General features: G+C 43.0%; 1 protein-coding gene across 1 annotated transcript in view; it reads left to right on the top strand.

Moving 5' to 3' along the window:
* Nucleotides 1–20968, top strand: part of tmtc2b (transmembrane O-mannosyltransferase targeting cadherins 2b) — a 175485-nt gene that overhangs the window by 121959 nt on the left and 32558 nt on the right. Inside the window, exons 4-9 of the mRNA XM_035798252.1 lie at nucleotides 1655–1769; nucleotides 2611–2696; nucleotides 3653–3837; nucleotides 4118–4196; nucleotides 12319–12440; nucleotides 20572–20653. Of these exons, the coding sequence (XP_035654145.1) occupies nucleotides 1655–1769; nucleotides 2611–2696; nucleotides 3653–3837; nucleotides 4118–4196; nucleotides 12319–12440; nucleotides 20572–20653 (669 nt within the window). The remainder of the gene's footprint in view (nucleotides 1–1654; nucleotides 1770–2610; nucleotides 2697–3652; nucleotides 3838–4117; nucleotides 4197–12318; nucleotides 12441–20571; nucleotides 20654–20968) is intronic.

The raw sequence follows: 20968 nt of genomic DNA, 5'->3' as shown, positions 1-20968 counted from the left end.
TGTGCTTTGGCTCCAATAATAAGGACCTCGGTCTTGTCTTGATTTAGATGGAGGAAGTTGTGAGCCATCCAAGTATTTAAATCACTAATACGGTCTAATAATTTATCTGTGGAGCTAAAATCCTCTGGTGACACAGAAATGTAAAGTTGTGTATCGTCTGCATAGCAGTGGAAACCAATGCTGGGCTTTCTATTAACGCTGCCAAGGGGTAACACATAAACTGAACAGTACCGGACCCAAAACACCACATGTGATATCTATTTTTAGAACCGGACCAGAGGCCAATCCACCTCCTTTTATTTCACCTTTATTTAACCAGGTAGGCCAGTTGAGAACAAGTTCTCATTGACAACTGCAACCTGGCCAAGATAAAGCAAAGCAGTGCGACAAAAACAACAACACAGTTTTACGAGGGTATGTTTGGCAGCATGAGTGAAGGAGGCTTTGTTGCGAAATAGGAAGCCGATTCTAGATTTTATTTTGGATTGGAGATGCTTAATGTGACTCTGGAAGGAGAGTTTACAGTCTAACCAGGCACCTAGGTATTTGTAGTTGTCCACATATTCTGGCCAAGATAAAGCAAAGCAGTGAGACAAAAACAACAACACAGAGTTACACATGGAGTAAACAGCTAGCTAGTATACTCTTTCGGCTGGCCGGGAGATGGGCCTAGCTCGAGGCTACCTCAAGGCTAACTGGTGCTTGCTTCGGGACAGAGGCCTTAGCCAACAGGAGCCACTCGGTTGCAGCTAGGTAGCTGCGATGATCCGGTGTAATGGTCCAGAGCTTGCGTCAGGAATGTGGTGATGTGGTGGAGAAAATCAGTCGGATATGCTCTGGGTTGATATCGCGCTGTGCCGACTGGCAGGTAATTGTCCGAGCTAAAGCTGGCCAGTGTCCGAGCTAAAGGTGAAGACCACTAGCAGTGGCAAACAATGATTAGTAGCTAGTAGCTAGTTTGCTGGATAGCTTCTGAGGTTCCATTTATAAGGTATAAAAAAATAGCATATCCGTACCACATTGGATGAGGCTGGTTGCAGGAAAGTATGTTTCGTTCGTAGATGGAAAGTGAGATTAAAATATATACAAAAAAAAAAACACTTTAAAGACTAATTAACACGCGACAAGAAAAACACACGTCCGACTGCTACGCCATTTTGGATCTCTCCAGTCTGTCCAGAAGGACATCATGGTCAACAGTGTCAAATGCAGAACTTAAATCCAAGAGTACAAGGACAGATACCTGTTTGGCATCTGTGTTGGCTCTAAGCTAATTTACCACTTTAACTAAGGCACAGAGATGTGCTTTACTGTGCTGGGCCCAAAAGCCAGATTGGAATAAACAAATATACAGTTGGCACTTAAAAAATAATTTAGCTGTTTGAAACTATTTCTCCAGAATTTTCCTTAAGGTTGGAGATTGGCCGAAAATTGCTAAGAGCTGAATCACCTAGATGACTTTTATTCAGAAGAGGTTTCACCATAGCAGTTTTTAGTGTAGCGAGGAAAGTGCCTGTGAACAGGCAGTGATTAACAACAGCTCATACTTTTTCAGATACACAAATAAAAACCTACGGCAGGGATAGAGGGTGTTCGAAAGAGGCTGGCGGCCATGTTGATTGACCCCGTTAACCTTATTTTCTCCCTCTATCAGCATGGGGCAATCTTGGAAACGTCCTAAAGAACCAGGGCAAGATGGCGGAGGCGGAGCAGGCGTACAGGAACGCCCTCTACTACCGCCGGAACATGGCAGACATGCTGTATAACCTGTGAGTGTCTTTATCAAATCAAATGTATTTATAAAGCCCTTTTTACTTCAGCATACACTCTGTTTGCATACATGAGCATCACCATCTCCCCTTACACACACACACACGTCTGTCTATTGATCAGTGATCTTCACAGAGAGGAAATTGTGTTTTGTGTTCCTGCTGTGTCTGTGACAGTAGGATGTTAATCATTCTATGTCAGCATAAGGTTGGACAACAGCCAGCAGACAGCCAATACTCAACATTATCCCCAGGGGCTTTAGGTGTTACTCAACATTATCCCCAGGGGCTTTAGGTGTTACTCAACATTATCCCCAGGGGCTTTAGGTGTTACTCAACATTATCCCCAGGGGCTTTAGGTGTTACTCAACATTATCCCCAGGGGCTTTAGGTGTTACTCAACATTATCCCCCAGGGGCTTTAGGTGTTACTCAACATTATCCCCAGGGGCTTTAAGTGTTACTCAACATTATCCCCAGGGGCTTTAGGTGTTACTCAACATTATCCCCAGGGGCTTTAGGTGTTACTCAACATTATCCCCAGGGGCTATAGGTGTTACTCAACATTATCCCCAGGGGCTATAGGTGTTACTCAACAGAACCTTAGATTATGTTCCACTTTTAGATTGTTTAGAACAGATGTAGAGATTAGGTACAGTAGCATTTTATTTCATGGCACTGTTTCCAATTATATTTATCTAGTAATTACTGGGAAGCTGTATTACCTTGTTGTCTTATATTATTCAGTCTTATCAGACACATTGGACGTTAATTAGTCACTTCTGTTGAGATTTGTAGACGTGAGAGTGCCTAACTTTCTCTGTTACTTCTCTCTGTTATAGCGGTTTGCTGCTACAAGAAAACAACAAGTTCTCTGAGGCGCTCCACTACTATAAACTGGCCATTGGGAGTAGGCCAACTCTGGCTTGTAAGTACAGCTCCTCTTTTTGTTAACAATTTCCAGCTCTTGGTATTGCACAGTGCCAATGTCCAGGCAACTGCCAATGGGACTGAGGGTGAGGGAGGGCACAGGCAGGCCTGCTACATTGCTAAATTATTATTCCCCATTCTTTTTCCTATCAACCGATGACAGATAAACAGTGGAGTCCTTGATTTCCCTTCCATTGTCTCCCAAAGTGTAATTAATAATGATGAATATAATCAAGATGATGATCATAGTCCTCATGCAATTACCCCATCTTTTACTGGCGATAGCTAAATGAATGAGTTACCTAAAGCGGTGGTCGTGGTGATGGAAGTGAAGGAATGAGAGCAAGTCAGATAATAGATGTCATTTGTCAAGGTCTTACCATTCTTCACTGCGTTTAACTGACAGCTGGTACAACTTGGAATCTGGTCAAGTAACGATTCCAAAGTGCCATCTCCATGACGATTGAAAAGCTCTAGTGATAGACAGTTCTATTCACACTCTTCTCATATCCCTTCCAGGCACACATCCTTAATGGAAACAGTCTTCACCAACACTCTAGCCAAGGGAATATATGCAATTTATTCCTAGAATTGGATTGTTGAGTAGAATTTGGAACTTGGCCTGTTCACTTTGGATGGACAAAGGACAGAGAGAACTGAGGAGAGGGGCTAGGTAGGACACTAGTGTAGTCTACGTTTCATCATGGCATGTAGAAGCACACATACATTATTAGTAGAGCCAGTTCCACCCCGCAGACTCCCATTCACATTCCATCCCCTCTGAGTCTTGAACATGTATTGGCACCCCATGGATGTGGCAGCCAATTGATCCACAGTGGGTGGCCAATTTATTTCCGAAAGACGCTTGATAATGACTAGTTTCAGCCCCATAGAGCCTAATTACTCTCTGCCTGCATGTTGATCGTGTATTTGATCTCTCGTTCCCCCCTGCAGCAGCCTACTTGAACACAGGGATCGTCCTGATGAACCAGGGGAGACTGGATGAAGCCAAGAGGACCTTCCTGACCTGCGCCGATATCCCCGACGAGAACCTGAAAGACCCCCACGCCCACAAGAGCTCCGTTACCAGCTGTCTATACAACCTGGGCAAGCTGCTCCATGAGCAGGGGCACCAGGAGGTAGGATAGAGGGGCAGATGGAGGGTGCACACACGCATACACACTCACAGGGACACACACACACCAAACATACACACAGAAACACACACCAGTGGAGGCTGCTGAGAGGAGGAAGGCTCATAATAATGTCTGGAATGGAGTCAATGGAGTGGTATCAAACACGTAGTTTCCATGTGGTTGATACCATTCCATTGACTGCAGTAGAGAAATGACTTGTGGCCCCGGCCTGGTTGGGCCCTCGTGCCTAATGGATGGTTCTTTTTGTTTTATTAATTCATAGGAGGCCCTCACGGTGTATAAAGAAGCAATACGGAAAATGCCGAGACAATTTGCACCTCAGAGCCTCTATAACATGATGGGTAAGCGGCAATTCTCTTTCTCTCGAACCAAACACAGAAGCTGTTGTTTTTTTTTGTGAGAAAAAAATAATATTAAAATGGAATAGAAGATTGGTAGATTGGAATGCAAGTTAATGTGTGGGGGTACATTTGCAACCATTGTGTCAGCTGTTGGCTGTTTGTTGAACTTTATTCCACCTGAAGGGTCTCAGGATTGAATTGTATTGCTTGTGGCCAAGGTCTTGAGCTCGTCAGCTGAGCTAGACTTACAGTAACCATGACAAATTAGCATGGTTTCGGAGGGTAGACTCTGCCTAGGGTTGTTCTTTTTAAAGGTGCTCTGTTTTCACAACGTCTTATAAATCTTCATCTGTTTTTTTTCTAAGATACGTAAACCGGCATCAAAGTCGGGGTGTGTGGCAGCAGCTCAACGCACCCATTGAGGCCCCAATGTTGAGGTTTCCACTGTGCGTTAACGCAGTTAATTTGCTTTCCACTGCAATAATAACCGCGCTCCTCAAGTTACAGTCATGTGAAAGCAGCTGCAGACTGAGTTGTGACTTTTGATTGCAAAAAACAATAATATTTCATTTCAAGTGACCCCCAATTCCACTCACACCCTTGTCACTCAATGGCCATTCTCAGCCCTGCTGAGAAGTCTCAATCTGCCTTTGCTCCCTCTGTGGCTCCCCCATGTTGTTCCTTTCTATCGTTCTCTCACTCTCTATTTCTCTCCCTCTCTCTTTTTCTTCTTCTAGGTCTCTCCCTTTCACTCTCTTGCTGAATTCCAACAAGCCCCCCTAATACAGTACATTTACCAGTGGAGTCCAATTCAGCTTGACAGAGGTGCTGAGATTATGTCCAATTGTTGACCAAATCATCTCTAACAGTTTGAAAGCTGTAAGAGCTGTGGGAGGTTGGGTGGTACAGCGTTTTCCCATATTTCTGGCAAATTTTGGCAGTTTACATGGCTGTCTGGGTCAAAGTTGGGTCTTAATCTGCCACCCCCCCCTCCTCTCAAAGGTGCAATGGAATGTTCCACTATATGTGGTTTTCAAGTCCTTGAGATTTGTTTCACTTCAAATTTTATGTCCGTGTCTGTGCTCCCTCACAGAGCTCCATCTGAAGCTGATATTTGGCTAGAAAGGCACAAAGTCGGTTGCTGTTACCAGCTCTACATTACACCATGTCTGACAAATATGTATATAAATTAAGCTATTCATATTGCCCGTATCATAATCATAACAGTCAAGATACAGTATTATATTAGCTGCTGATAAGGACATTTATTAAGTCTGGGGATTCTGTAACCCAACTATTTCATACAATATCTCACATCTGATCTGAAAGGAAAAAAAGTTTGTGCTGATGGAGAACAGTTTTAAAGATATCTCTTCTAACATAATTTCTTTGGATACTTTATATGCTGGCTTACAAAAGACTTCCCAAACTCTGATCCTTATCATGAGCAAAACTTAAAATGGGGTCTTATATTTGATAACATTTACATGCTTGAGTATCCTGTATTAAAGGGTACATTACAGGCTAATGGAGAACACAGAGATGTCTGTTGATCGTCTCAGAGGTGAGCAGGTTAGCATTCCTCACCAGCCACCTGCATGGGCGGATTGGCCGGATGGCAATTCTGGTAAATGCCAGAAAGGCCGGATCATCTTTAATTGGGGTGGGCGAAATCGACCACAAAATGTGATATATATACAAAAGTATGTGGACACACCTTCAAATTAGTAGATTTGGCTATTTCAGCCACATCTGTTGCTAAAAGGTGTATAAAATCGAGCACACAGCCATGTAATCTCCATAGACAAACATTGGAAGTAGAGTGGCCCGTACTGAAGAGCTCAGTGACTTTCAACGTTCCAACAAGTCAGTTGGTCAAATTTCTGCCCTGCTGTAGCTGCCCCGGTCAACTGTAAGTGATGTTATTATGAAGTGGAAACATCTAGGAGCAACAACGGATCAGCCGCACAAGCTCACAAAACGAACTGACGAGTCCTGAAGCACGTAGCGTGTAAAAATGGTCTATCCTCGGTTGCAACACTCACTATCGAGTTCCAAACTGTCTCTGGAAGCAACGTCAGCACAAGAACTGTTAGTCGGGAGCTTCATAAAATGTGTTTCCATGACCGTGCAGTTGCACACAAGCCTAACATCCCCGTGCGCAATGCCAAGTGTCGGCTGGAGTGGTGTAAAGCTCGCTGTCATTGGACTCTGAAGCAGTGGAAACACTCCAGAAGCTGTTCGAGCAGGTGTCCACATACTTTTGGTCATGTAGTGCAGTGGTTCCCAACCAGGGGTACTAAGACCCCCTGGGGTACTTGGTCTATCCACAGAGGGTAAATGTTTATTTGCTTCTGAATCTCAGTCTCTTCAGCTCAGCGAGTGGGTTATTGATCTCGTAGTAACGAGTGACTCCGCTTTCGGATTGCATTACATAGCTACCGCCTTTGGAGGCTGGAAAGTCCCGCCTATTTCGTTCGCTGAAAGGCCGGTCACTTGTTAGCAGTATTATACAGCCAAAACATTAAGGAACTGGCAGTCTCTCTCTCTCTCTCTCCTTCTCACTCCCTATTTTCTTCTATTGAATTATATGTAGCCTAATATTTAAACACTTAGCTAAGTGGGCAGGGGGTAACACATTACATTCTCTAATTTTAATTATAAACTGGGTGGTTCGAGCACTGAATGCTGATTGACTGACAGCCTAGGTATATCCGACCGTATACCACGGGTATGACAAAACATGTATTTTTACTGTTCTAATTATGTTGGTAACCAGTTTCTAATAGCAATAAGGCACCTCAGGGGTTTGTATACTATGGCTAAGGGCTGTATCCAGGTACTCCGCGTTGCATCGTGTGAAGAACAGCTCTTAGCCATGGTATATTGGCCATATACCACACCCCCTCGTGCCTTACTGCTTAAATATGTAGTTACACTGTTATAAGGTAGTAAATAAGACAATGGTCATCTATAAGGCATATATTTTAAGGATCCATAATAAACCATTTATAAAAGGCATTTATAAATTGTGTTTAGCATTTATTTATAATTTCTCCCACATTAATCATTAGAAAATTATTTTTGCATTCCCCAATCTAAAGTGAGTGCTATTTATACTTTCTAAATACTTTATAAAAGTGTTTTGAGTAACCAGTTTAATATCACAAAAAGCTTGCCATGCCATTGGTAGACATTCCTGCAGTACCTGGTAAAAGAACAAGCACACAAAACAGGATGTTCAAGGAAATATATGTACTGTGTGCATGTGTGAATAACTAGCTAACTTACATTGACAAATGTGGGAGTAATAGTTAATAAATGGTGTGCAAAGAGTTTGTAAATACCTTATAAAGTGTTAATTATGGACCCTTGAAATAAAATGTTACCCTAGGATGTTGCTGGGCCCAGCACAGGCAGTGTGGTCCCTGGTCTTCTGGTCCTAGTGATGCTAGACACATGTACTGCCAGTTTATTTATATTTTGGCTCTATATTATATACAGTGCCTTCAGAAAGTATTCAAACCCGCAGACTTTTTCCTCATTTTGTTGTGTTACAGCCTGCATTTAACATGTATTAAATTGAGATTTAAACCACATAATGTCAAAGTGAAATTATGTTTTTTCATGTAATTCATCCACCTGACAGGTGTGGCATATCAAGAAGATGATTAAACAGCATGATCATTACGCAGGTGCACCTTATACTGGAGACAGTTAAATGCCACTCTAAAATGTTAAGTTGTCGTCACACAACACAATGCCACGAAGTTGAGGGAGCATGCAATTGGCACAATGACTGCAGAAAAGTTCACCAGATGTCACGATCGTTATAATGATTGGACCAAGGCACAGCGTGTGTAGAGTTCCACATATTTTAATATTTAATAGAAACTTGCCAAACAAAACAAACAAGCACAAACAAAATGTGACACTACTGGTGTGCACACAGGCAACTAACTGTAGACAAGATCCCACAAAGCACAATGAGGAAATGGCTGCCTAAATATGATCCCCAATCAGAGACAACGATAAACAGCTGTCTCTGATTGGGAACCATACCACGTCAACATAAACCATTAATCACCTAGATGACCCACCCTAGTCACGATCACTCCCCAACCAACAGAGAATAAACAGCTCTCTATGGTCAGGGCGTGACACCAGAGCTGTTGCCAAATAATTGTAATTATTTAATATTATTCTATTATTATATATTCATTTTGGCCTTGCACTGCAGTTCGACATTGTAACCGACTTCAGTGGACAAAGGCTCACTTTCGATGGCCACTGGCACGCCGGAGAAGTGTGCTCTTCACAGATGAATCCCGGTTTCAGATGGCAGACAGCGTGTATGGCGTTGTGTGGGCGAGCAGTTTGCTGATGTCAACATTGTGAACAGAGTGCCCCATGGGGTTATGGTATGGGCAGGTAAAAGCTATGAACCACGAACACAATTGCATTTTATCGATGGCAATTTGAACGCACATAGATACCATGACGAGATGCTGAGGCCCATTGTCATGCCATTCATCCACTGCAATCACCTCATGTTTCAGCATGATAATGCACGGCCCCATGTCGCCAGGATCTGTACACAATTCCTGGAAGCTGAACATGTTTGGGATGCTCTGGATCGACGTGTACGACAGCCTGTTCCAGTTCCCACCAATATCCAGCAACTTCGTACAGTCATTGAAGAGGACTGGGACAACATTCCACAGGCCACAATCAACAGCCTGATCAACTCTATGCGAAGGAGATGTGTTGCGCTACATGAGGCAAATGGTGGTCACACCAGATACAGACTGGTTTTCTGATCCACACCCCTACCTTCTTTTTTAAGGTTTCTGTGACCAGCAGATGCATATCTGTATTCCCAGTCATGTGAGATCCGTAGATTAGGGCATATTGCATTTATTTCAATTGACTGATTTCCTTATATGAACTGTAACTCAGTGAAATCTTTGAAATTGTTTCATATTGCGTTTATATTTTTGTTCAGTGTAGTTAGGCTTTCATAAGGTATTATGAGCCAATGGTCATCTATTAGGCAGTAATTGTTCTTCTTTATCTAATAAATATGTTTATTCATTCACAACTAGGATGTTGCTGTGCCCAGCACAGTACTATGGGAAAGGATGCTAGGCTTAGCAGAGACAGCTTAGAGGTGAGTGCATTAGAAGTAGGAAGAAAAGAGAGACACAGATGTTCCTTAATATGCTGGCTCTCTATGTAGTAGCAATTAACACTTAGAGGTGACAGACAGACAGTGACAACAGAGGAGAACAAGGAGAAGCACAGATGGACAGAGTGACAGACAGACAGGACGGACAGAGTGACAGACAGAGTGACAGCAGAGAAGATGCAGAGACAGACTGCACAACAGAGGAGAACAAGGAGAAGCACAGACGGACAGTGACAGACAGACAGACAGGACGGACAGAGTGACAGACAGGACGGACAGAGTGACAGACAGTGACAGACAGACAGGACGGACAGAGTGACAGACAGACAGGACGGACAGAGTGACAGACAGGACAGAGTGACAGACAGGACAGACAGAGTGACAGACAGACAGGATGGACAGAGTGACAGACAGACAGGACGGACAGAGTGACAGACATGATGGACAGAGTGACAGACAGACAGGACGGACAGAGTGACAGACAGACAGGACAGACAGAGTGACAGCAGAGAAGATGCAGAGACAGACTGCACAACAGAGGAGAACAAGGAGAAGCACAGACGGACAGAGTGACAGACAGGATGGACAGAGTGACAGAGTGACAGACAGACAGGATGGACAGAGTAACAGACAGGACAGAGTGACAGACAGGACGGACAGAGTGACAGACAGACAGGATGGACAGACAGACAGGACGGACAGAGTGACAGACAGACAGGACGGACAGAGTGACAGGCAGACAGGACGGACAGAGTGACAGGCAGACAGGACGGACAGAGTGACAGACAGGACGGACAGAGTGACAGACAGGACGGACAGAGTGACAGACAGACAGGACGAACAGAGTGACAGGCAGACAGGACGAACAGAGTGACAGGCAGACAGGACGGACAGAGTGACAGGCAGACAGGACGGACAGAGTGACAGGCAGACAGGACGGACAGAGTGACAGGCAGACAGGACTGACAGAGTGACAGACAGACAGGACTGACAGAGTGACAGACATGATGGACAGAGTGACAGACAGACAGGACGGACAGAGTGACAGACAGACAGGACGGACAGAGTGACAGACGGACAGAGTGACAGACAGACAGGAAGGACAGAGTGACACAGACAGGACGGACAGAGTGACAGACAGACAGGACGGACAGAGTGACAGACAGGACGGACAGAGTGACAGCAGAGAAGATGCAGTGACAGACTGCACAACAGAGGAGAACAAGGAGAAGCACAGACGGACAGGGTGACAGACAGACAGGACGGACAGAGTGACAGACAGACAGGACGGACAGAGTGACAGACAGACAGGACAGACAGAGTGACAGAGAGTGACAGCAGAGAAGATGCAGAGACAGACTGCACAACAGAGGAGAACAAGGAGAAGCACAGACGGACAGGGTGACAGACAGACAGGATGGACAGAGTGACAGACAGGATGGACAGAGTGACAGACAGGACGGACAGAGTGACAGACAGACAGGACGGACAGAGTGACAGACAGGACAGACAGAGTGACAGACAGGACGGACAGAGTGACAGACAGAGTGACAGCAGATAAGATGCAGAGACAGACTGCACAACAGAGTGACAACAGTGGCAAAGTTATAGTGGTGAGTTGTATCTCCAGTGGTGCTTTTACATGTTGTTCTGGTTTTAAACATGAGCTGGTTAAAAAAGCAGGAGGACTTTGTTTCACCATTCGCTGGTACAGTAACAGTTGAGAATTGCTGTACTATAGTGTACTGCAGCCATACTCAACTGGTGGACAACGCTCCGGATCTGGACACAGAACGGGGTTAATACTGACTACGGGTCCCTTCCGCAGTCAGGCTTTTAACTTACTGCTGTTGAGAATAGTACAATAGTAACAGTACAATGCACAAAGTTCAATTTCAATATGGGCAGTTTTCCTCTTATGTCATTCACTGACAGACCCTAGAGAGCTATTTTTAACCTTCCAGAAATGTCAAGTTGGTCAACTACTGGCCATGTTAGCAAGCTGGGTAAATTAGGTAACTATCTACATATTGTAGTTATCATGGCGAGATTACATGCCCAGGGGCCTCAACCTCCAGGGGTACCCCATTTGATTTTGTTTAGTCACTCAGGTGTCCTGACACACATAACACACGTGCAGTGTTGTGGGCTGGTGTGGCTAAAATGCCAGGGATGGATTTTTGTTCCAGTCCACCCCTGGCCACCTGTTTTTTTCTCTCCAGTTTCTTATCAATGGAAATGATTAGCCATAATCCCCCGTGTATTATCTAGCTTTAGTCCTCGAGTTTAGATTACACATCCCGTAATTGGCACTCCTCGCCGAGACATGGGTGTGGATTGAAAAACGAACCATGTTACAAGTTCATGTGAAGCCTATCACTGTCACATCCCCTGTCCCTGTTTTATTCCTGAGATAATTACATTTAAAACATTGTTTTGGCTTGTGCTTTCCCCATTTACCCAACTGTGTCGTCAGCGTTCTTATAACACGTGTGAGGGGCTGCATGAGGTATCAGATGATGTCTGAAGGATCAGGGAGGGTGTTTCTACTCATGTCATCAGCGTTATGTCATCCGATCAGCTCAGGCCAGTCTTAGCAAAGTACGTTAGGCCTGAAGTATATTAGGCCTCCCACAGAACTCCATCTAACAAACACATGGGGGGGATCTGAAAATCCACCTTTAGGTTCGATTATTATTTTTACAGGATTGTCACTGAGCAATGTTGTAATGGGTGTGTCCCTGAACATAGTCCTAGTAATAGCTCCATTAGCTAATAAAACCAGAGTTTGGTATCGGGTTTCAAAGTGCACTGGAGTCATGGCGGGCCTTTCTAGATGACTGCCCTAGCTGTCATTGAAAGTGTGAGACAATGGGAAGACGTGTTGCTCCTTAACTTCTGACCCTTGACCCAACCCCTCACTTCCCCTCGCAGGAGAGGCCTACATGAGACTGAACAAGCTGACCGATGCCGAGCACTGGTACAAAGAGTCCCTGAGAGCCAAGCCAGATCACATCCCAGCACACCTGACCTACGGCAAACTCCTCGCCCTCACGGTAAGTTGTTCTTCATCATTGTTATTATCTTCCTCTTCTTTCTTATCCTTCTTCAGCTTCGCAAGTAGCCCGAGAGTCTGTATGCAGTTAATCAATGGCTTGTGCATGTGTGCAGGCTTGTGTGAGGATAACATTGACTTTCTCAAGGTGCCCCATCATCCTGTGGCAATAGCTTTCTGATTGAAACCCATGTCATGACCGCCCTGTGTGTTAAGATCTTTTACCAAATCCCCGGACTAATTCTTAACAGGCACTCCATATTGAACCCTAATCAATTTCAGCAACAAAGGTTGCAAATGGCTCGAGCTAACTAACCAGTGTCTGAAACCCATTAGCCCTGAGGAATCTCTGTGGAGTGGCTGATCTGATGTGAATCCTCTTACTCCAGACCGTGCTGCCTTTTGTGCCTCATTCTGTGCCTCTGTGCACTCAGATGATATTGACCAAGGTCACGTGGTTGGCCCATGTTTGACTAAGAGAAAGGCTGGTTTGTGTGCTGCGGGTAGTTCACTCCACAGGGTTCCAGAGTTGACAGGGAAGGGGTCGTGTGGTGCACACAGTGAGCAGTGACAGATCGGGCCCCAGGATGGTGAAGATGGCCCCCCTTTCCCCAGGCTTATGCCACTCTCTTCCAGGCAGCAACCCAGCGTCTGGCCCCTGAGGGAGGGACATGAATGTGTTCAACGGTCCTGGGATGGGGATGAGCCCTCTGGAGTGGTTAACTTGGTGCACCCATCCCGTTAGCAGGATCATTTTCGTCAACATCCGCTGAATTGCAGAGCGAAAAAAATCAAATTAAATTGCTAAAAACATTACATTTTCATGAAATCACAAGTGCAATATAGCAAAACACAGCTTAATCCACCTGGCATGTTAGATTTCAAAAAAGCTTTTCGGCGAAAGCATACCAAGTGTTTATGTAAGGACATCTCTCTCAGCAGACAAAACATTACATTATCGCTTACCTTTGATGATCTTCAGATGTTTGCACTCACGAGACTCCCAGTTACACAATAAATGTTCCTTTTGTTCCATAAAGATTATTTTTATATCCAAAATACCTCCATTTGGTTGGTGCGTTATGTTCAGAAATCCACAGGCTCGAGCGGTCATGACAGGGCAGACGAAAATTCCAAATAGTATCCGTAAAGTTTGTAGAAACATGTCAAACGTTTATTATAATCAATCCTCAGGTTGTTTTTAAAATATATAATCGATAATATTTCAACCGGACAGTAGCTTCTTCAATAGCAGAGAGAGAGAAAATGGCTGTTGCACATGCAAAACGCTGCTGGCAACCAGCCATCCCCCTGACGTGATGTGATCTTTCTCGCCATTTTTTTAAAATGGAGCGAAGGAATGCAATGGAACATGGAGCTTTCAAAATAGAAGCCACTTCCTGGTTGGATTTTCGCCTGCAATATCAGTTATGTTATACTCACAGACAATATTTTGACCGTTTTGGAAACTTTAGCGTGTTTTCTATCCTAATCTGACAGTTATATGCATATTCTAGATTCTGGGCCTGAGAAATAGGCCGTTTCATTTGGGTACATTTTTAATCCAAACATCAAAATACTGCCCCCTACACTCAACAGGTTTAAAGATGGACCAGGCCCTTCCTGTTGGTCTCTCCTCATTTCCAGTGCTTTACCAGAGATTGTTCAAGTCCCATTAATTTGTTGGGTCAGGACTATCCAGGACAATCAAGATAAATAAATACCCGTTTCCTTCCAGCATCTTGATTTCCCCATGATGTCAAGCAAGGAGGCACTGAGTTTTAAGGTAGGCCTTGAAATACATCCACAGGTACACCTCCAATTGACTAAAATTATGTCAATTAGCCTATCAGAAGCTTCTAAAGCCATGACATCATTTTCTAGAATTTTCCAAGCTGTTTAAAGGCACAGTCAACTTAGTGTTTGTGAACTTCTGATCCACTGGAATTGTGATTAAGTGAATTATAAGTGAAATAATCTGTCTGTAAACAATTGTTGGAAAAATGACTTGTGTCATACACAAAGTAGATGTCCTAACCGACTTGCAAAAACTACAGTTTGTTAACAAGAAATTGTGTGATGGTCGAAAAATGAGTTTTAATGACTCCAACCTAAGTATATGTAAACTTCTGACTTCAACTTTATGCCAGTTCTAATGACATTTTATTAGAAAAATAATGTATTAAGGAGAAGCTAGAGTATTCAGCATTTAACCCTAAATGTATCTATGATCTTACTGTACATGTTGAACAAAACTATGGTGAGCTGAGTAATGTGTTTAAATAACATTTTTGCAGGTATTTAAGAGAAAAGTTACTTCTTAAACCTTTGACACATACCAACAAACAAGTGTGATCATCAAGTGTGATCATTCTACAGTGGTCCCTGCAGCGTACCTCATTTTGTTTTAACATGTTTGGTCTGACAGACGTTTACATGACACCCAGAATGCATTGTATAATGTCAACAAACATGGTGCAAAACATAGATAGCAAATAGCTTAGCTCATCATACAAACTTCAAAAAACTATTTTACACACATCTGTCAATGGTTGGTGTAGCTGGTGCATGGAAGTCAGGCGCAGGAGATCAGAGATGAATGGACAAAGCACTTTACTTAGGCAATCATAATACAGAACGCAACCGCGTCACAAAACAAATGCCCACAGAACAAGTGATGCAGCAAAAGTACCGGCTGCCACAAAGCACTGGTAAAACAAAACCGGTAGCAGACCAGCCGGAAGCGTGCCAACCTTGACAATAAACCTTGACAATAAACAATACCCCACACAGACATGGAGGGAACAGAGGGTTAAATACACATGTTAATAGTAGGAGATGTAAACCAGGTGTGCAGGAAGACGAGACAAGACAAAAAAAAATGGAAAATGAAAGGTGGATCTGCGATGGCTAGAAGACCGGCGACATCGACCGCCGAACGCAGCCCGAACAAGGACAGGAACCGACTTCGGAGGAAGTCGTGACAACATCATAGGTGTCCATTACAATAGATGCAATAATCAGAATGCATGATTTGTCACCAGTACTTGAAAATGTGAATAAAACTGTAAATACATTATGCTCCATTCATACTGTATGCTACAGTAGAAACGACAACACTATATACAGAAAATAAGGCACTTACTTTGATAGCAACGCACACATGTCCAAAGTTATTATTTGTAAGGAGAACAACAATGAAGGCAATGCGAGCACCGGCCAGAAAATGTGCCAGGGGGAAAAAGTTTGTGCAAGACTGCGCAAATGTCTGCGTACTTGATCTGGGGAAACACGGGATGTGCTTGGGCTCTCATCGAAGAGAGAAGTTTGTCTGGCTCAGTAAAGCCTATCACATTTTGGAACAGTGAATGCATTCTGACATCACATGCATAAAAAAAACTTGTGCTGGGGTGACCGTTAGCTGACACTAATTGGTTTAACAGAAACCACTAGACACAATCTCTGAAATGTACATTTGTCACAGCATACACTGGGTGAAAAACAGTATCTAAAAGAAAAATGGCAGGCAGGGTAAAACTCACTGAATCACTGGCTACTTCAATAATGGAACACTAGTCACTTAAATAATGGAACACTAGTCACTTTAATAATGTTTAAACAACGTTTACTTTGTGCCTTACAATATATACATATGAATGAGTATTATATTCTACTGTATTTTAGTCAATGCCAGTCCGACATTGCTCGATTTAATATCTTTATATTTCTTAATTCCAGTCTTTTACTTTTAGATGTGTGTATGTATTGTTGTGAATTTCTAGATACTACTGCACTGTTGGAGCTAGGAACACAAGCAATTCGCTACACCCGCAATAACATCTGCTAAATATGTGTATGGACCAATTACATTTGATTTGATTTGATAAGGAGTGAGAAGTAGATGTTTTAGGTAAGAAAGGGCTATTGATTTAGAGAAAAGTGGGGAGTTCAGAGCTCGGGGCCGTGTGCCTGGATCTCAGGCAAAGATAGACAATGGACTCCTTTCTCCTCTGGATGTAAATTATGGGATGAGGAGAGCGCTGTCAGACTTACAGGCTAGCTAACCTTGAGATGATTTTGAAAGAACAGATCATAATGTAAAATGCAGTGGCTGAACCAGCCCCAGCACACATTTGTATCTAAAACAGCCCAGGTATGTATGTTTATTTATTAGATTTTTTTGCTTTTTGGTTATTGGTTATTGTATTGCTAGATATTATTACTGCACTGTTGGAGCTAGAAACATAAGCATTTTGCTGCACCTGTGATAACATCTGCAAATCTGTGTACGTCTGCGCTGTCCAGTCAGAGGTCCTAGGTTCAGATCCCGGCAGGGGTTTGTGGGTATGGAGAGGGTCAGTGGTGCATTGGGGGATGTGATTCGCTCGATTATGGTGGTGGATGGTGTCATTCGGAGATATGCACCGTGGTGGTGTGTGTTATTGAACTCAGTCATTCACAAGTCATTTCCGGGCCTTGTGTGATGCAGGCTCCATTCATAATTACCTTGGTGGCTGCCAGAGCGGCAATACACATCTGTTCCGCGTCTGATGTCACCGGGAGATTAGGGGGTCAACACTAACAATAAATACAGTATGTGTGAAAACAGGATATTGCACCTCTATAATGAGTTGATACTGAATAGGAAGTGGATATGGGTGGCAGGGATTTTTTCAGCCCCTTCGAGAGAGAGAGAGAGAGAGAGAGAGAGAGAGAGAGAGAGAGAGAGAGAGAGAGAGAGAGAGAGAGAGAGAGAGAGAGAGAGAGAGAGAGAGAGAGAGAGAGAGAGAGAGAGAGAGAGAGAGAGAGAGAGAGAGAGAGAGAGATTAGAGGACTTCACGGGTCCAGAAAGTTGGACTCGTTCTGAAATGGTTCTGGGGCTTTCCCACCCAGAAACAATATGCATGAATTCATTTATTTTATATAGAGACCCTTTCTGAACAGACCCGATGACAACTAGATCCATTCTGTAAAGACCTGGTCGGATCCAGACCCGATCCGAGTGAGGGAAACAGCAGAAAAGTCATTTTTTTAACCTACTAAATTAACCAGAGCTGATAAAGGGGGAGAGGAGGGAGAGAGAGGTGCCGCTCTGGCAGACGGGGGAGAGGCCGTATTGTGAGCGAGTGACATGGGGAACAGGGAGGGAGAGACGAGAGACAGCGACCAATCAAGCAGACTCGCGCTATAGTAGTTTAGCTTTCATAGCTAGTTTATTTATCATCAAATATGATTACCTGTCTTGACTGCATCAAACCGGGAGAAGCTAGTTAAGCTAGCTAACGTTACATAGCTATGCCAATTGAGGCTGCAGTGCATGACCTTTCTCATCCTACAGTTACAAATAACAACAACTCCATTCAGAATATTAAGTAGCAGCCTACCTGTTGGCTCTTGGTCGTTGTAGCCTGTCCTTCTCCTTTAACTTTTAATTCCGTCTTCCATCGATTAGATATCTAGAGGCTCTATGATTATTGCTGCTTTGATGACTTGTGATTGGCCAACAACAACAACAAGATACAGGTGCCATGCTCCACTCTCTTAAAAAGCCAGAGCAGCAGCATAGATTATAACATTTCCATCTTTCTCTCTACTGCAGATTTCACATTTGAATCTGTACTGGCCCTTCCTTCAGTTAAAGTCAGTTAAAGGAGAAGTTTTATTTTTACAACCAAATCTCTATTTTTGATGTAAAATGACATATTATAGATGGGTCCAGAAACCTTTTTAGTGATTTCACATGTTTTATAGAAACTTACCCCAAACAGCAAATCAGTTCCTCATCCTCGTCGTGTAGTATGGGGCCCCCGAAGAAGAAAATACATTAAAAAATGCTCCAAAAACATTCAAATACATAATTTTAGAAATTGAACTATAAGCTCGCACTATAGTGATGCAGGTCTTCACATGAAATTGTGTCATTCCAAAATTCATTCGCAACGTTATATTCCATTTTGTTTCAATACCTCTTCGTCCATATTACAGGTCACTTCCAAAATAAAGGAAACACTTGAGTAAATGAGGGATACAAAGTATATTGAAAGCATCGGGTGTCGGGTATTTGGGTACAGGTGGATCCGTGATGACCTCTACTACTGTCACACTGACCTTAGAAAGCCTTTTTATTTCTGTATTTGGTTAGGTCGGGGTGTGATTAGGGTGGGCATTCTAGTTTTCCTATTTCTTTGTTGGCCGGGTATGGTTCCCAATCAGAGGCAGCTGTCTATCGTTGTCTCTGATTGGGGATCATACTTAGGCAACTTTTTTCCACCTTTTGTTTGTGGGACCTTGATTTGGTATAGGTGCTGTGTAGCCTGCAGAACTTTACGTTTGTTTTGTATTTTGGGTGTTCATTTTAAATAAAGTAAGATGTTCGCCTACCACGCCGCACCTTGGTCCAATCCATCTCTAAATGATCGTGACAACTACATACAATCCACCACACTAAATATAGTTTTGATCTGGATACCTGACAGTTGTGAGAGGGAAAGCTGATGGGCTCTAAGTGTTGAAATTATGCAGCTGGATATCATTCAACAATCTGCTCAGAGAACTCCTAAGACTGATAAAGCAAAGCATGGATTCAAAACATGAGAACATCAATGGAGTCATTTCCCACACATTGCCTGACAACTTTTTTTTTATCAGTAAAGAGAGTTCCTCACTTCTCAGTCAAACCTGCAATGTATGTACCTCATACACTCTAGATTCTCTATCAATATTGTGAAATGAACATTAGACTATCCGAGTCCATTCAAAACCACACGCACAATGAGAGCCAGTGCATTAAATTGTCATAACGTGGTTTCCTGCCAGACATTTTGTCTGAACTTGAGTAAACAGAAATATGCTGATGTTATGACTATTCCAGCTGCTCCTCAACTGAGTGCTTTGTACTATTTGTGAATTTGAGTGTGAATGCATACAGAAATAATGCCTTTCGCACTGGCTCTGTTACTGTCACTTTCACGCCTTGAGCTGCATTAAACATATACTTATTGCTCGTAAAATGTTCCATCACATCAATGAATATTACACTCAAACATTTACACTTGTGGATACTTCTTGAGTTATTGAAGGTCAGCACAGTGAAAAAATGGAGGCATGTATTTATACAGTATTTTGATGTGTGTATTTTCTGTAATTTCTGTCATTTAGGGCTCATCTGTAAAAGAGACCTTGGTCTCAGTATGATTCCCTGATAAAGTAAAGGTGAAATAAAATCCATATCGGATTGCAGTGTTTAGATAAATGGCTTTTTTTAAGACTTTGCAATTCAAATGTAGGAATTGTCTTCTTTCATTTGATATAATGGAATGCGTAAACATAATTTATTCTAGTTACTGGCTTATGTACTGTAAAATTAAGGGAGTCCTTGCTGCTTTTATTTTTTACATAACCTAAAATGCTGTGGCATTTCTTATATTTAGATTTCTATAGGCAATGATTGATAACTGGCATTATGTTTATAGAATATAGATGTATTGTTGATCAGAGTGCAGCTGATACACAGATGAGACCAGTGTTGTGTGCGTGAGACAGAGAGGCAGCTGTGCTGGCTGGAGCCTCTGTGTGCTAGCAGTGATTTGGTCCAGCTCTCTGAGGCCCCCGGGGGGCTGGCTCCTCTGGGCCCCAATCTGTCACTGCTGCTGCTGCCCCTCATCAGGCTCGAGTAACCCAGCATGCCTCTCCACGCCCTCTCTCAAGATCTATGTCTCTATGTCGTACTGTGTGTGTGTGTGTGTGCATTTGTATGCATGTGTGCGTGTCTGTTGGGTCTCGCTCTCACAGCTGCAGTAGTTTGGCCACACACACCGCTTTTGCGGTCATACAAGTGTTATTTGTACAGATAGAAGTGTGTTATGATTAAATGCTCAGACCAGGCAGTCAACTGTGCCAAGCATGACACTGTGTACTTTGAGAGTAAATCTTTCGTAGGATGACACAAGGTGTTAAAAGAATAATGTAGTTACATGTGTTTTATGTCTTCTTATTAAGATTTAATGTTACAGTTAGTTTGTGGCTTGGCAAAAATCTGCTTTTACACGTAAAAGTATGTTTTTATATTGCAATTGACGGCATAGCAACGGCAAAAAATAGTAACAATGTATCTAATTAATCTCCCTTCTTAGGGTCAGAAGACCGGAGCAGAGAGGTACTTTCTGAAGGCCATCCAACTAGACCCCACTAAAGGAAATTGCTATATGCACTATGGTAAGTGGTACAGTTCGGGGTTTTGGGGTTTGATTTTCCAAAATGATAAAGGTTATACTGTATACTAAGGTTCATCTGCTGACATACCATTGGCCTCATTGAATCAACCAAATAGTGTACTTTTGCACTACAACAAATAATATCTCTATGTTACACTGTTCTGACCTCACTCAACTCATGAGATGAAATTCAAATTGATTTGGCCAAACCCCACAGGATGTAGAATTTTTATTTGAGTTTGAGTGGCAGGAAGTAGAATTGAATTCAGTGCAATTCAAAGAAATTCCACTCAGTCATAAAACATGAGAGTTTCAT

This window comes from Oncorhynchus keta, chromosome 22 (assembly GCF_023373465.1).
Source record: "Oncorhynchus keta strain PuntledgeMale-10-30-2019 chromosome 22, Oket_V2, whole genome shotgun sequence".
In the NCBI taxonomy this organism is placed as follows: domain Eukaryota; kingdom Metazoa; phylum Chordata; class Actinopteri; order Salmoniformes; family Salmonidae; genus Oncorhynchus; species Oncorhynchus keta.
Note: the sequence above shows the minus strand (reverse complement) of the source record. Positions and strands in the feature narration are given on the sequence as shown.